The 17616-nt window shown below is 41.0% G+C and overlaps 2 protein-coding genes across 4 annotated transcripts in view; one reads left to right on the forward strand and one right to left on the reverse strand.

The window, feature by feature from the left end:
• Window positions 1-843: 843 nt before the first annotated feature.
• On the reverse strand, window positions 844-7665 carry rae1 (ribonucleic acid export 1). 3 transcript variants are annotated; one of them, XM_030777140.1, is made up of 13 exons: window positions 7590-7658; window positions 7034-7143; window positions 6833-6937; window positions 6293-6385; window positions 5746-5832; window positions 5503-5589; window positions 4932-5003; window positions 4428-4535; window positions 3761-3867; window positions 3543-3618; window positions 2932-3126; window positions 2065-2150; window positions 844-1261 (listed from the first exon to the last, which is right to left on the reverse strand). In XM_030777140.1, coding segments are annotated over exons 2-13 (1107 nt in total). In that variant the 5' UTR covers window positions 7124-7143; window positions 7590-7658; the 3' UTR covers window positions 844-1260. The 3 variants fall into 3 exon arrangements, with proteins under 3 accessions (XP_030633000.1, XP_030632999.1, XP_030632998.1); XM_030777139.1 differs by lacking the exon at window positions 844-1261 and having other exon boundaries at window positions 2061-2150; window positions 7034-7146; window positions 7590-7665; XM_030777138.1 differs by lacking the exon at window positions 844-1261 and having other exon boundaries at window positions 2061-2150.
• Window positions 7666-10084: 2419 nt separating this feature from the next.
• The window catches only part of tex264b (testis expressed 264, ER-phagy receptor b), a 49320-nt gene continuing 41788 nt past the window's right edge, over window positions 10085-17616 (forward strand). The window contains exon 1 of the mRNA XM_030777202.1: window positions 10085-10345. Within this exon, the coding sequence (XP_030633062.1) occupies window positions 10088-10345 (258 nt within the window). The 5' untranslated portion in view covers window positions 10085-10087. The remainder of the gene's footprint in view (window positions 10346-17616) is intronic.

The following is a 17616-nucleotide window of genomic DNA, read 5'->3' on the forward strand; positions in this document are numbered from 1 at the left end:
AGATTCAGTCACAAGTCCTCTGATGTTGATGATGTCTTTTATCTCTTTAATTGTTACTGTATTTTCATTTAATTAATAGGGATTTCTTCTCGAACAGCCCATGGTAATTTAGATTAGAGCTGTATCAATAAAAATTTTACTTACTTTCTCTAATCTAGTCCATGAACATCGGTTGATCTGTAGTGGGAGAGCACAGACAAGGGTTGTGCCGAGTAGCACTTGGGACTGGACTATAGTGCGTCACATCAGGGGTTTAGGGTTAGTGTACGTTTATAGTACTCGGAATACCACTCTCACGAGCTACTTTATATCCTTGCATCTTTTGTGAGCACGCTCCCCCTCCGCCTTTTTCTCTACCAAATCATCTCCCTTCACATACCCTCTACTGCCACCTAGTGGATAGGAAAACCTGGCTGCGAACCCACCTTACTACATGGACCAACTTTCAAACACTGCCGACACGCTAATTCTCCCATGGTGTGTAGTGTGTAAAGAAGACTGCAGACTGAGTGTGGTTTATCTATAACCACAACACATCTTTAATCACATTCAGTACTTGCAGCACTAGCTGAATCTAAATATCGAGACCACGCTTGACGCTGGACGAGCTGAATAGGAGGTCCCTTAGCTCTGGACTGGATCAAAAACGGGCCGGGTTTTCAGTCTACAGTACTGCAGCTGAGAAAATGAATCTGGACCTGAAAATATTTGTCATACACAATACATTTCCTTTACCTCGAGATGGAAGATATGAGAGAAATATATATATATATATATATAAATATATATATTTAAAAAAAAATGTTCAGATAAGGGTCTGGAGGTTTATTTATTTCTTCTTTTCCACATAAACTACACCATGATGTGACAGCAAAAACCAAGGAAGAGAATCAGGTCTTTGGGAGGCAGTATAAAAATAAAAGAGCTGAAGACATGAATAATTTCTAAATTAAACAAACAAAGAAACATTTAAAAAAAAAAAAAAGGAAAAAAGGAAAAAGAAAAACCCTTCAAAAAACAACACCATATATACCAAGATTATTAAGCGCTGTTTTCTTTCATTTGACCAAAAAGCCACAGCTGACATTGCATTTGGGCAGGCTGCCCCTTCTGATTGGTCCATACAAAGTACGAAACGCCACGCCATTGGTCCAGGTGTAAGCCAAAAGGAAGGGGTCTGTCTTTCTCTCTCTCTCTCTCTCTCTCTCCCGTATATACAGACTAAAGCAGGTCTTCTGTGACGCAACTCGGCTTGACGAATCTAAAGACAGGAAGGGGAGGCGTCAGTCATTAGAGCATTCTCTCTCTTTTCCCAAAATGATGTTTATTGATTTGTCTTTTTTTTTTCCTCTCTCCTCTCCCCACACATGATAAAATACACTCCATAAAAATCTGCTTGATGCTTAACAAGCTCTAAGAAATCTTATCTATATAATTCATCTAATTTCACAATCTTTGGCTGTCTTATATTAAAGCACAAATTTCTCAAAAATGATTTACGTACTGTAACATAATTATACTGATTTTGCCAAATCATATTTAATAAATAGTGTTGATCATCTGGAATGAGCAGTGACTCCCAGCAGTGATTTGATCACTGATATTTAAGACTACTCAGATTACCATGGAAACAGCTCGTTTTTTTTTTTTAAAAAAAGAGGGACTTTTGAAGCCCGAGGGTAGCACAGTCCTGAGCTGCTGAGTTAAACCAGTCAGAGTTGGTTTTCACTTCAGAGAACATCTTCATGCTATGCACTACACACAGCTGTTCTCAAATTCTTTTCCAAAGAAGGCTTCCAGGCAAATAATCACCCCAAACAAACAAAAAAAACCCCCCAACAACAACAAAAAAAACCCCCCAAAAACAAAAAGAAAACAGCAAACCAAAAGTGCCCACGTACACCCCTGCATGCAAACCTCCATGGGACACCCTGTGGAGTGTCAAAAAAGAAAAAGAAAAAAGAAAAAAAAAAAAGAGAGGGAAAAAAAGGCCACCAAGAGGACAGCCGGCTCTTGGCAACGGCATTTCCACGGTAACGGCCGACGGCTGGACCCGTCTCTCACCATTTCTTGTTTCGGGGTTTCAGCTCCTCTGCGGCGTTTCGGAGGAAGATGTAATTCTTTTTCTGAGGGTTGTAGTACTCATGACCCTATCAGCACCACAGAGAGAGAGTGAGAGACAGACAGACAGACAGAGAGAAAGAATGAGAGAGAGAGAGAGAGAGAGGAAGAGAGGTCATCAGAAGATCCACAACATCATCACTCCTGCTCCTTTCTGAGTGGTTATTAGAAGAAATTCTTTTTTTAAACCTATGAGAGCATCTGGGCACACATTACTTTACATTACATTTTAGGAAGGTTTACTGACATAGAGGAATACCATCTCTGTCATTGCACTGTTTTCTTTCTTTCTTTCTTTCTTTTTTTTCAAAAAGTGTTTTAGTATTAATGTTTACAGTAATAATATGTTCAAAAAGAAAAAAAAAAAAAAAAAAAAAAAAAAAATATATATATATATATATATATATATATATATATATATATACACACATACACACACACACACACATACATACACATATACACACACACACACACACACACACACACACATATATATGTACATATATTATTTGTCAGCACCAATCCTGAAGACACAGTCTATGACAGGTTAAAACCAGCCCGGCAACAGACAAAAGCCATGACAGAAGTAATCTGGAGTGTCGGTGCTGGGCTAGAGTCAGCATGTGCTGATGCACAGACTGTGGATGAGAAATACTGACCCCCACTCCACCCCCAACCCCCAACCCCAACCCTACAGTCAAGAGCAAAGACTCCTAAAATTAATAAACCTCCAATGACAGATGTTCACTCTGAAGACCCTAATTGAAACAACCATGGCCGCACGTGTAGACAATGACCTCACTTTACCTTTGACCAATCATAGCTGGAGGCATAGGCAAAGATGTTTCCGTTATGGTTGAAGCAGCAGGCTGTGATTGGCTGATCCAGTTGCTCTGAGGTCTTCAGCTTAGTGCGGGCGTCTTTGTCCCAGAAACTGAAGCGTCCGTCAGAGCCGACTGTGGCCAGAGTGCCGTGGACAGGGTGGAAGGCGATGGCATTGACCTGAGACAGAGACAGAGAGAGAGAGAGAGAGAGAGACAAAGAGAAAGAGCAAGACAGAATGAGAAGTTCATCAATATCTCTGACACATGCAATAAACTGCACAGTGCGCATTCACAGTAAACCTCTTATATAGATATGGAAGCAAGTTATGAGTATGTACCTAAAGTATGAGAGTGAGTGTTTTTGTGTATGTTACACTACATATTTTAATTTACTTCCATTCCAGCACTTCATAGGCTTAAGAGCTCTTTTGTCTGGTGTTCATAGCCTTGACTGCTGGGCTATTCAAAGTTTATCCTATAAAAACCCCACACACGTTGCTCTTCTGAGGATGTGACCTAACTATGCCATGTGGTGGATGACTGTTTGCCTCCTGACACCAGAATGCTTTTGTAGTTGAGTGTTCTGGAACTTACAGCATAGATATCTTGAGGGGTGGAATTATTGGTTCCATTGGACCTGTGGCACTTGAAGGTGAAGTTGTCCTTGGCTCTGGATTGGACACACATGATTGTGGTTTAAAACAAACACGAAATACTAAAACACGTACGTCTATTCTCAAAGCGGCGTTTGAGAGAACGCTCTGGCATTGTGAGTGAACAGTCAGTCACGACTGTGAGAGATTGTGACTCACGGGTTTGGAGGGTTTATGTAATGAATGGCAACCCGTCCCTCAATGCTACCCAGTGCAAATCCAGTGGGTTTATTCTGCTTGTCTTTAAAAATAGCCACACAGCGATGCTACACCAGAAAGAGGGGGAGAGAGAGGGAGAGAGAGAGAGAGAGAGAGAGAAAAATCAATATAAAATAGAGGGAAAATAACAACAAACAAAAACAACAAGCAGTGTAGCCTGAATATCCAAATTAGAGGATGAGAAAGAGAACAAGATCTGAGGTAAAAAAAAAAAGAAAACCAAAATGGAAGCCAGCTCTGCCACAGAGATTTCACAGCAGCTGAGTAACTTCTCACTTACACTGTACAATACATGTTGCCTTAGCATGCCCTGCTCCAATACAGCACAGACTCATAAAACACATCTCATTGTCTTTTGATTGGCAATGTTCAGTTTCTCTCCAAGTAAACCAGAGCTTCAGAGCTGGGGTGGGAGCTGAAGACTCGACAGAATTTAAGAGAACGAGAGTGAGAGAGAATGAGAGACAGAGAATGAGAGAGAGAGACAGAATGAGAGAGAGAGAGAGAGAGAGAATGAGAAACAGAGAGAACGAGAGATGGAGAGAATGAGAGACAGAGAGAATGAGAGAGTGAGACAGAAAAGAGGGGTGTTTTCTATGGTACTCACCTGATGTTTAAGGGGTGAATCAATACGTCTGAATTCTGAGGGCTGGTTCTCCAGCTGGTAAACAATCAGGCCTCTCTCTGCTGTGGCCACCACTGCCATAGGGTAGACCTGTCAAACACACACACACACAAACACACAACTCATCTACCACTTGCATGGGATAGATTTGTAACACATCTGATTCACAGAATGAATGATAAATGTTGATATGCAGTGTTATGAAACTTGAAATTGCTTGGGAGTGCATAACTACCCGTGTACCGAAATAGCATGTATGCGTAGACAGGTATCATCAAATACACACACACTTATTGATACTAGTCAATGCCGACATAAATAGTGTAAAAGAGAAGGGTAAATACGCCAGCGTCAGAGGTATGAGGTATGATTTAAACCAAAACAGAGGGGGAAAAAAAAGCGAAATATTTAAGTACTACTGACACAGCGAGTGTCAATTACTAAAAAAAACCCCAAAAAAACCCTGTTTGCCCCCCCAAGACATACCACATCAGCGCAGTAGCATCTCTCTGGCATTTGCAGGGACATCATGGGGTTCGGTGAACGAGTGTCCCAGAACTGTCAAGTTAAAAAAAAAACAACAACAACAAAAACATAAGATGACATCAAAGCAACCTGCCACTGCCATTTCAAATGCCCTCCTCCTTAAAGCATACACGACTTTAGTTTGGCTTAAAACGGTTTGGATCTGCTTGGAGAAAAGACTTTAACTACTCTGTCTTAAAATGGCTTTCCTCTGCTTAGAGAAATGACTTTGGGAGAAACGTGAATTTGGGGTGAGGACAAGCAGAGGTCTGTTCACATGAGTCTCTAAATAAGGACCCTCTACTGACTCTAATATCTGTAAAAAAAGAACACTGATTAAAAAAAAAACCCAAAACACTTTTGCACATTTTCGGAACTAAGAGACATGTCTTTGTTAATAAGACTGTCTCAGAAATGAGGACTAGCAGCAATTAAAGATTTTTTCACATATTTGATTCCTTTCAAGGACAACCGAGCCTCGCAAGTCTACAACAGTGGGGGGAAAAAAGCCTAAATATATATAATAAAATACCTTCAGGGTTTTGTCCCAGCTGCCAGTCATGACACAGCTGTAGTTTGGTGCTTTTATCCAGTGGATTGCTTTGATTGGACCATCATGCTGAAAAAAACCCCCAAATAAACAAACAAACAAACAAAAAAAACCCCCAAAAGTAAACTTCAACCATCTCATGATGAGTCACATGACTCTTATTAGATTGTAACAGGGATGCACTGTGATGCGTTCTTGCACGTGATCGCTATTGGCTGGGATTACCTGTGCTATTTGCATAGCCTGGTTACTGTTCAGATCCCACATCTTGGCTGTTTTGTCACAGGATGCTGTGAAGACTTTACTGCTATCCTGTTAAAACAGCACCACACACAGGCCTCTTACCAATTAACCTCTGGAATGTGTTGGAGACATTAGCAGACACTGAGACATTGACTCAGAACTGTTTTTTTTTTTCTACCGCATCGAAAAACATTAACTGCTTTACCAGCCCGGAGTTTGCTGGGTAATGCCAGAAAACTTAAGAACTGAATTACACTGCAAAGCTGATAATGAAATATGACTCAACCACAGTCTAAGAAAGTAGCATCACACAGAATAATAACAACAACAAAAAAAACCCCGTACTTCATTCCACAACGGCCATAAACAATATTTACAGCTAAACAATACAATAGCATGATGGATACGCAGCGTGATTCAACTGAGGAAAAAAAAAAAAGAGAAACGTAAGACTGTGGTTTAAGAAAAAAAAACAATAACAACAAAACAAAAACAACAACACTCTCTGTTTGGCATTGTATTTACTGACATCACTCCAGCACACGTCCAGTACTGGTCCTGTGTGCATCTGTTGGGCTTTGGGAACAGTTTGACCATTGTCCTGCACCTCCCAGCATCGCACCTGCAAACCGCAGACATAGAGTGAACCTCACCCAGACGGCCCCCACAGGCATATTTACACAACACCTCAGAGATCACGTACACAAAACATCTCTTCATCCGCCCAGCTAGGGTCTCTGGAATGCGAAACGTAAGCCCTAAAAGATCAGGTATAGAAAACATGCACATCTTCTTATCTGTCTACTCCTTCTCTGTCCCTCTGAAAACATACACTCATCTAGACGATCTATTCTCTCTGTCTGGCTCTCATTCTCTCTGCTGTAGCTGTACCATGTCTGAGTTCCTGACATTTTCCACTGACGAATGTAAACAAGACATAACTGCGAAGGCCACAGTGGACCAGAGAGCTGACCAATGTTGTTAAGCATGCAAAGCCTCTGGTATTTTTGTACTGATGTTACACAAACTGATCAGCACAGGGGGGAAAAAAATGTTTATAATCACTTACATCATTAGCCCACGAGCCCCCAATCAGAAAGTTGGCTGGCATAGTAGGCGGGCTGAAGGCCAAACAGCTAATGCTGTCGTCGGGAGGGGATGTAACCTCTACATCCTGAGAAAATTGAAGAAGGAAGTGATGAATATTATTATTGAGTGGTTGATGAAGCATGTAATATGTGGATTCTGTTCCGAAATTAGGAAAACATACCTTCATAGGATTATGGCTATCTGTCGTGGTGCTGCCAAACACACCCGTTCCTCCTGTTCCAAACCCGGAGCTTGTCCCAAATAAACTCATAGCGGATTCCGATTACCCTCCTACTTCGGGAGGTGGAAAATAAAACAGCTTTAATGTAAGTTCCACCAGGTCAAGAATACAGAAAGAGCTGAGACATCTACTGTATTACATTGTATATTAATAGAAGTGCTAACGTTAGCGGGCTGGCGACACTAACTGTCAGTTGCATTCGACTACGGTGGAGTGATACGTCTGCGCAGCAGGCGATAAAGACTGCAGTGGTGAGCCTTGAGCACTACTATAGCTTTTTATTCCATAAATATATTAACTGTTACCACAAAACCACCAGCTAATAGCTATCTATACTCAGGTAGCACAACACTCACATAGACCCCGCTAGCACAAGCAAGTTAGCTAACCCCATTTAAACAATTGATGAGAGTCCTATAGGGACAATCAACGTACAACGCATTCAATATAACCTTCCTATATCATGTTGCCTAGAATCACTCAAAAATATACCCACCAAATGCTTTATTATTCCTCTAAAACACGACCTGCCGGCTCACGGTAAAAGGTGCGCCATAAATGCGACAGCGCTGGATAAAATATCGCGCGCTGTTTGATGACATCAGAGATACGGTCGCCTAAAAAATGACGTATTTAGCGCCTTTGCACGTGTCTGAAAAACAGGACTTTTCTTTCTGTTTTGCTGAACAATACTATTAATTACTGAGCTGTGTCATATCATCGTATCGATCTGCAGTTTCTGTAAACCCAGAAATCAGCAGCTCTTGTAGTAGCCAGAAGCATTAGCTTTATTCCTTGTACTCTTAAGGTAGATCACGACTGATTAGCAATCTATGCTACATCTTCAGACTTAGCCTTGTATTAATGCTAAAATGTGTTTTACTTGGTCTGTTTCAGAGTTAAAAGAACTTTGTTCACGGAGTTTTGCTTATCTTTAATCTTTTTAATTCATTAATGAGATCTGAAAAAAAAAATGGTGGGAACTAAGTGACGCATACAAGAGACAGTGAAAATCCTGACGGAATTTTAATTAATTGTTGAGAGGACAGTAACCATGGCTGCAGCACTTTGATTTTCTCCGTCATTGTTTTAAATGCTGCAAATCTGTAGCACCCATACTTCATCATCACACTTTATAATCCATGTCACGTTTTATTTGAAATGTCACGGTGATGAATCTGAATACGGTATTTCACGCCTTGGAACTGCAATGCTTGTGAGTTCATATGTAATCAATAATAAAGATTCACAGCAGAGAAAAATCCACGGCTTGGAAAGACTGTGATTGGCCAGTGTTAGAAAAATACATCGTCTAAAAAGTCATCCACCGACTCTCCCTGAAGCACAACTGCCAACGAGGTAAAGGTTGTTTAAATCACAGGAAAAAGTTGTAGACAAGTAGACAGAGTCACGTTCGGCAGATGTTTCCATACGATTGTATAGCTGCAGACTCGGCCGTGTAAAGTTTCAAGCTGTGGATGGAAGGCACGTTGCCACTAGGTGGAGACACTGGTGTCAAGGAAAACCGAGGGAAAAAACAAGAAAACCTTAACGGAGACTCTGAGTTCTGAGAAAGTTTTTTTTTCTTTACCTCAAAACTTTAGGGCTTCAACCAACATAAAAAGCAGAAAGTTTGGAGAATTAAAAAAAAAAAAGATTTTCTGTTCTCAGTGAGATTTTTGTTTTTTTTTTCCCTCAGGTTTTTGACATCAACAGTTTTCCAAAAGACGTTGAGACACTTTGAAATGAACTGTTATTAATAACTAAAACGGCTGAACACTCCTAATTGTTTTTCCTTTTTCTTTAAATGGGGCGATTTCTTTCATGGTTTACAAAATGGGAAAGGAGAACCTTGAATAAAGAAATTAATATCTTTTTACCTGTTTTATGTATTTATCATCTTCATCTTGCCTTTTATGTGTTATTCTTTTCACTCATCTGTTTTATCTCAGTTTTTACCTTGGTTATCTAGTTTTTTGTTTTCTATCTGGTATTTCTTTCTGTTCTTGCGCTTTTATTTTATCTGTTCTCTCTTAGTCCTGCCTTTATACATACTCCTTATTCGTTTTGTCCACGTATACTAGTATTAATAATCCTTCTGCCTTGACTGGAAAGCACTTTGGGTCAATTCCTGTTGTTTTTTTATGTGCTATATAAATAAAAGTGATTTGACTTGACTTGACTTATAGAAAGTAAGGCGTAACTTATCTAAAACACTGCAGTGTCGGAGCGAAAGGAGCAGTTTTTAAGGCTTTTGGATTCCATTAAATTAGATTACAAAACACAGATCCTGGTTTGTCAATACATAATAAAATATTTTGGTGAAAATAACACATGAAACTGTTTAACCGCACAATGACGCAAGCTTACAATATTTTCAATATTTTCAATATTAGGGACCTAAAAGCAACAACAACGACGACGACAGCAACAACATTTCAAACGTCTGCACGTGCGTTTAAGGATGTACAGGCCTAAATTTCTTTTTGGCATAGCCATTGCCAAATATGACTTAATTAAAATCTGTGTTAAGTCTGTATGATTTTACAAAGGATAAAATTGAAAACGCTTTAAAATGTCACATCTGCGTGTGTTAAATTGCAAGTGATTCGAATGACTTTTGTTTTGGATTATTTAATAAAGTGCGTTCCGAAAACAGTCACGTGGTGTGTCCAGGAAGTAAGTCACAATATGAACATGGTCCTGTGTTTATGGATTTTATTGGCTAGCCTTCCTCAAATCTGATGTTTTGGAATCATTTTATATCAACGCACAACAAACAAATGTAGGAATTTATAAGGATACGCTAAAAATTGTATAAACAGGTTGATTTTGTGGCAAATTTCAGTTGCCCCAAGTCCCTAGTTAGGTGGCTTCCTACCTTCCTCAGCATCAGATTAAACGGATTTCGCACTCTGATTAACTGAAGTGTCATATAAAACTGCGAAGGTGCGGTAAGATTTGTGCACTTTTTATCAGGTTTCTTTGGGCGACATGTCTGAACTGTGGATCTTAAGTCTGATCGGCATCTTCATAATAAGTCTTTTCTTAACGGTTCTTGGCTACGTTTTGTACTCTGGACTGCTATCGGAAGTCACCATTGGGACTGGCTCGCCTCCCATAAAGAACATTACAATAGCGTACAAATTCACAGAGGGCCCTTACAAAGACTGCGGAGCGCTTTTCACAGAAAGCTGCAGCATTGGACCGAAGCTCCCCAGCATAGGAATCTTCTACGACGACCCAAAGAAGGTGAGGATGTCAGAGGATCCGTTCAGTTTGGTTACATAGCATGATGTGGCATTTCGAGGTTGACCGAATGGCTTAAGCAATGTCTTATCCGACTACGCTCCTTAATTGGCGCTTTTATTTATGCGTTCCATTGAGTTATTGATCTGTTGCACTCTCCTATCCAATGATTTGTGGGGTTTTTTTCAATGTGTTTGATCGGCTTTGCGTGCCAAAGTATTAAGATACTAATATCTACTAAGATGCTCATTGCAACACTAACCACTGCTTCACATGACAGAGTGCTGTAAGTAGAGCTGAATGCGCCTTCTGTTTGAACAGTACTCTGTTTGCTGAAGTATTCTCTTAAACGCAAGTTAGGCCGTACCAGAGGTCGGCGTGGTCCAGTTCATCATCGTGTGACATTTGATAGGCCTAACATTTGAATTTTTTGTGCGACCGAATGGTATTTTTCTGTTTCACATCAGGAGGCGAATATGGCCTTAAATGGTCTGTAGTTTATAGTTCGCCCGTTATGTTCACTATAGTTAAGAGACGCCTCATGTGTAAAGTGTTATTTTACAGTTGCGTATTTCAGGTGTGTGATGTATGGTTAAAATGAGGCATCTCACTACAGTTCACGAGCCGTGAAGCCAGACCAAATGAAGTCAAGACAATAACGTCAACATTTTACGGAAATGCCAGGGCCAGATTAGGAGTTTCCTTTGCCAGTGCACTATCGCCAGAGGCCAGAAGAAAACGTACTTTAGGTTTGCTTTTAAGTGTTTCTTTTTGTCTGCATCTGTGTAATAAGAGAGATGAGGCAGTAGCCCTGAGTTATTCCAACTCTTGTGAGTGTGTCTGTGTGTGTATGTGTGTGTGTGTGTTTTAAATTTGCTTGAACCCCCTTACTAGTCAGTGGATGTGTGATGAAGGCCTATGGACTTCTGTCAGTGCCAGCATTTCCTACCAGTCTTTTCCATCACTACATACAAACCCAGAGGATTTCTCCTTTTGACCTACACTCTCTGGCTGGTTGTCTACTGACATGGACATTTTTATTACTTTAAAAGCAACCTCTTCACAGCCAATCCTGTTCCCCAGTGAAACATCCTCCAGAATGTTAAACGTCACAGTGTCAGAATGAGAGAGGAAAGGAGAGTACTGGACACGGAGAGGAAACTACAACTCCCATGTGGTGTTTACTCAAGCTGAGCCACAGAGCACCAAAAATAAAACTGTGTCTGTGTGCATGCATATGTAATAATAACAACAACAGCATAATTACAGTTTCAATAACAGATCGTCACACAGTGGCAGGATATTCCAGACGGGGTCTTGAGCAATGAATTGGGATGATTGCATATTTGTAGTGAGTGAAACACTAACTTGTTTTTTTTGTTGTTGTTGTTTTTTTAAGACTGACTTGGAAATTCTGTTTTTCTTAAGACAGAGCCTAATGGCTGTGGTTGAAAGAAAACACATTGCTTTTGACTACAGACATTTGTCTTTGGTTCTGTATGTTTGTGCAGTAAAATATTCTTGTGTTTTGAAAGTGAGCAGTTTAGCATAGGCTAATTTGAGGATCATTAGTTTTTTTTTATGGGTGGAATTAAGTCGTCGGTTGTAAGTGAGAGAGAGAGAGAGAAACAGAGCGAGAAATATTAGTGTAATCATAAGCATGAACATTTTACAGAGCCTAATGTATTGCACATTCTTTACATAATTAAACAGCCGTATGTTGCTTTTTCCAGCACATGAAGATAAGTGTGTCCATGTTATAGCAAGACAGTGAAATTGTGTTTGTGTTACAGCAAGACAGTGAAATTGTGTTTGTCTTACAGCAAGACAGTGAAATTGTGTTTGTCTTACAGCAAAACAGTGAAATTGTGTTTGTGTTGCAGTGAGACAGTGAAATTGTGTTTGTGTTGCAGCGAGACAGTGAAATTGTGTTTGTGTTACAGCAAGACAGTGAAATTGTGTTTGTGTTGCAGCAAGACAGTGAAATTGTGTTTGTGTTACAGCAAGACAGTGAAATTGTGTTTGTGTTACAGCAAGACAGTGAAATTGTGTTTGTGTTACAGCAAGACAGTGAAATTGTGTTTGTCTTACAGCAAGACAGTGAAATTGTGTTTGTTTTACCGCAAAACAGTGAAATTGTGTTTGTGTTGCAGCGAGACAGTGAAATTGTGTTTGTGTTACAGCAAGACAGTGAAATTGTGTTTGTGTTGCAGTGAGACAGTGAAATTGTGTTTGTGTTGCAGTGAGACATGAACAGTGCAACTGTGTCTGTGTTAGAGAAACAGAGAGACGGTGTCTGTGTTAGAGAAACAAACAGAGATTGTGTGTAAGTATGAAAAACAGAGAGATTGTTTTTGTGTTAGAGAAACAAACAGAAATTGTGTCTGTATTTGAGAAACAAACAGAGAGATTTTGTCTGCGTTAGTGAAACAAACAGAGAGATCGTTATTGTGTTAGAGAAACAGAGGAATTGTCTCTATGTTAGAGAAACAAACGGAGAGATTGTCTCTATGTTAGAGAAACAAACGGAGAGATTGTGTCTGTGTTAGTGAAACAAACGGAGAGACTGTCTCTGTGTTTGAGAAACAAACAGAGAGATTGTTATTGTGTTCGAGAAACAAAAAGAGGGATTGTCTCTATGTTAGAGAAACAAACGGAGAGATTTTGTCTGTGTTAGTGAAACAAATGGAGAGATTGTGTCTGTGTTTGAGAAACAAACAGAGAGACTGTAATCCCAGTCGCTTCCAGACGAGACTCTGATCATCACTCAGATCATCGGTCAGGCTAAGAATATAACCAACATTTATTTTTAGTTCAATTATGCCTCTAATCGGTTTTTCATGAGGAGATTTTCTGTGCCACTTAGTCTGGGAATGTCAGGATGTTTATGAGTAGTACCACTAGATGGAGATGTTGATATGGAGATGTTGGATCAGTAATCTTGTTCTCGAGGCTGTTGAGGAGGAATGAGTTTGCATTAGAATTGTCTTATATCTTGAGGAAATGACTGAATCAGATATTGCTTGGGTTTTGTTATCTCAGAGTGTGTTTTTCCATCTGTAATTATGATAAATGTCATCGAAGTTTGGATATTTCTCCGCTGTGTTGACTTTGCGCAGTGCTGTGTTCTGCCTGGAGAGTGAGGGGGATCCTTCCAGTAAAGGATGGTTCTACTGTACTGAACTTCTCACGCACATGAACATATGCGCGCGCGCACACACACACACACACACACACACACACAGAGGAACATGCAGTCAAAAGCATGCACGCCAGGACATGCATACCCATTCCCTCATGCACACACACACACACACACACACAAATTAGAAACTTAAATGAAAACACCAAAGACGACAAATGCATTGATTTCCTAGAATGCTTTCATCCTTGTGTGAGCTCCCATAGCATTCTGAGTGAGTCACTGGCTTTGATCAGTGTCTATGTGGTCCTTCAGGCTGGATGCTCCATCGCACCCCATGTCATGTCAACACACAGGTGAAGACTGTGCCTCCAGCTGTGGGACAGAGTCAGTGGCCAGAGGGGAACTTTCCTAAACCCGACTTCCCTCCCGGGAACGGAGCACCTCACTCATTTCGGTCGGTAATAGGGTCGCGTTGCCAAGTGAAACGAGGATGTATGTTTTTGTGGGGACATATTTAGACGCTAAAGGTTTCCGTTAAGCTCTGCCGTTTGTCCCGGGGTTCATTTATTAGACGTTACAAAAATGCTGAACTCTGTATTTTCCGCAATTTCACAGAGACAGCTAAAAAATGAACTTGCTGATGAACTGTGACGTTAAACAAGTCTCATTGCAGGTATGCAGAGAGTAGAAGAATGAAGCCTCTGATATGGCAGTGTTCCTAGACGTAGAGTAAGACCATCAAAATCGGCCTACAGGCCAACTGATCAGTCTCGGCTAACAATACGGACTGACATTGTTATGTTTTGAATGTAGAATTAGAAACGTGTGTGTGTTTATGTGTCATTTTCATAGATTAGCGGCTCTCAAATGTTTCAGACCAAGTACCTGCTCTGCTCAAACCAAATTGTGCAAGTATCACCTACAAGTCACCATCTCACAGATGCCGTAGGAAATCTCATTGACCATGCAGCCTGGTCTACAGTGTGCTTAAGTTTGTGTGTTCAAATTCTGTTTGATCATGTATTTAAATCGGGTACTTTAGACTGGAGAAACAGCAACAAAATTATAAATTCAACAATGTACAATTTAATTGTTTCACAGTGATCACCTCAAAACATACAAAAGGAAAACAGAAGCAGTATATTGCTGCAGAAATAATCAGCCTATTGTATTGCAGAACAAGACAAAACAAAACAAAAAAAATATCAGCGCGATGGAGGAACAGGTGTTTATCCCTGGCCACAGGTTGTAGATCAGTCTTAATTCAATATCTGTGCTGGAAACCTTCCTTCTACACCGTGAAGACGCCACTAACTGCAGCCCAGCGAAGACGATCCAGTGTTTAAGCTAGCTATCGCGAGACACGGTACGGTGCTAAAGCAAAGGAAAATTTAGATAGTTGTATGCGGCTATCGCCGTAGGAATTTCAGTTGCAGATGGAAAGTGCATGACTTCCACACAGCTATTTGCCTTGCCATGATGTGAGAAGGGTAATATGCTACCAACATGCGTACAAGGGGCTGCTGTAGAGAAAACCCATGTTCCTGACGTATGTAGCCTACGTGGGCTATGGATAAAACGCGACCGTTTTTTTTTTTTGTAAAATAGAAACTAACAAACCCTTTTGTAGTATTTTTTTTTAAAATAAATAGTCATTCATCAAAAATAAATGATTTTTAATAAGTTTTTAAAGTGGCTTTGGTTATTATTTTCTGATTTTTTGGTGTAGACAACAGATCTCCACAGTCATTTTACCACATACGTGTTATAACCACTGTCATAGATTATCATTTCTATTTGTTTAGAACTCCTCTCTTCTAGAATGATGGAATTCTCGCCTTATTTGGATGAGACCGTCTGTGAGACCAGACATTCTATAGTTCTATGTTCCGTGACACGTGAGGGTGTGTAGCAGTCTGACTGAGCCCGGTGTTGTGTTAGCAGCGGGCGAGCCTCTTGCTTTCTGTTTGATTAGTTGTTCACATAGACAATCCTCTTAGATTCACAGGGCTCTTTTGTAGCATGGGCCACGAGGAGAATTCCATTAGACTTAAAAGAGAATTGATGGTGATGTGTTTTGACTTAAAGAAGTTCAATAGACTGGCTTCACCCTCAGAGGAAAGACAGATGATAGAAACACACAAAATCCTCAGAACTGACCGTGAAGTCTGGGATAGAAGGGGTCAGCTGGAGATGAGGAGAAAACTTGTGTGTGTGTGTGTGTGTGTGTGTGTGTGCGCGTGTGCGTGTGTATATGTGTGTGTGTGCACGTGTGTGTGTGGTTGAATGGGACAATGCTCCTTTCAGACACTGTTAGGGTTGAATTTGATACCACTGGTTCTGTTGTGTGCGGTGTGCATTTGTGTTACTTGCATGTTACTTGCACACACACATACACACATGCACACACACACACACACACACACACACACACACACACACACACACACACACACACACAAAAGCCAGTGCTTGTTCTCATTTAGTGGCACACACTGTTTGGTCGTTTGTAATATGAGTAATTGGTTGCCACGCTGTGGCACTGTTTGGTTCTACGAAAGCAGACAGTGTATGCATAACCGTGTCTTTATGGACTCTGTGTGGTATCATTACCTTCATCATAAATGGTGCGGCCTGAATAGCCTCTCGCCATCTCTCACAGTCTGTATCCTGTCTGTCTGTCGCCATGGTCGCCGCGGTCACCATGGTACCAGCGTTTCTGTGAATCAGACCTGGTGGAATGCTCTTGGCATTGACTGACATGTTTCTGTCCTTGCTCTCAAAAGCTCTTTGTCAGGGTAAAACACTCTTTTTTCCCCCCCCTCCGAAACCTCCAATTAGTAACTGGCCAAAGCGCCTTTTTGCGTGAAGTTAGGGCCAGGTCCTCCTCAGGCACGGCTAATTGGCGTAATGATCTCAGCTCATTAACCTCTGTGGCCATTCCCAAGGTCAGAAGCCTCGGTGGGGGAGAGAGTTTCTTTAAGGAATGGGATCAGGCTTGGAGAGGGGCGAGAACAGGACTGGAGAACAATGGACTCTTATGGTTGAAGAGGTTTCTCACTTCACTGCTGCCACACAACACTCTCCCCATCTCCCCCTCTTTCACCTCCTTTTCCTCCTCCTCCTCCTCCTCTTCCTCGTGTCTGCCTGATCTCCTTAATCGCTTCCCCTCGTTAAAAAAACCCCCCCAACCAACCCCCCCCCCCCCCCAAAAAAAGAGCAACATGGGACATCCGGAGATAGTTAGTATAGACACGCAGTTCCACATACATTTGTTGTTGTTGTTGTTGTTGTTGTTGTTGTTGTTGTTGTTGGTGGTGGTGGTGAGGGATCCCATGTCAGTGGCTGATATGAACATGCCATTTCAGAGCCACTTGTAGAAAGCCTTATGGTCTAAGTCTATGTTCTGGCGTCAGTGATAGAGACACAAATGAGGACTGGTAATGATGGTGTTGGTGTTTTACTGTTGCGTGTGGTCTACAATGTAAAGGGAGACTGTTGCTCCAATTGTTTCCTGTGTTTTTGAACTGATTACAAATGAAATGTGATTAAAAGTCAAGGTGTCTCAGACAAGAGTTTTAGAGTTTACATGGTGATTGTTTAAACACTGGTTTGGCAGGAGAAATCTTTAATTCCAACAGAGATAGAGAGAGAGAGAGGAAGGGAGATTCTTTGCGAAAAGAAGAGGAACAGTTTTTTTTTGTTTTTTTTTAAATCACAGCACGATTCACGAGAAGACTCTCAAGCATCTGACATTCAGCAAACCATCAGCACGTCTCATGGACCAGAATTTCCAAGTGTCTTTTTGCCGTCCAGTCGATTAGTGATTTCACACCGGCTCTCGGCTCTCTGCAGATGGCACGAATGCAAAAAGCTGATCCACTGCAATGAAGTAGGGAGAGAGACACGTCCAGACAGACAGAAAGAGAGAGAGAGAGAAGGAGGGAACGGAGCGAAAGAAGAGTGAGAGGTTTCTCGAGTGGCTGAGAAAGGAAGAATAAATGGGCTGGTGTTCAAAGACGTTTCGGAGTCAATTTCCCAGAGGGCCGTGCGGGCAGCATCAGGGCCTTTGTCGCCGCTCCCCTGCGTTGAACCTTTATGACAGAGGACAAATCCGCTTGAAAGATTA

The sequence above is a fragment of the Chanos chanos genome, chromosome 6 (assembly GCF_902362185.1).
Source record: "Chanos chanos chromosome 6, fChaCha1.1, whole genome shotgun sequence".
Taxonomy (NCBI): Eukaryota; Metazoa; Chordata; class Actinopteri; order Gonorynchiformes; family Chanidae; genus Chanos; species Chanos chanos.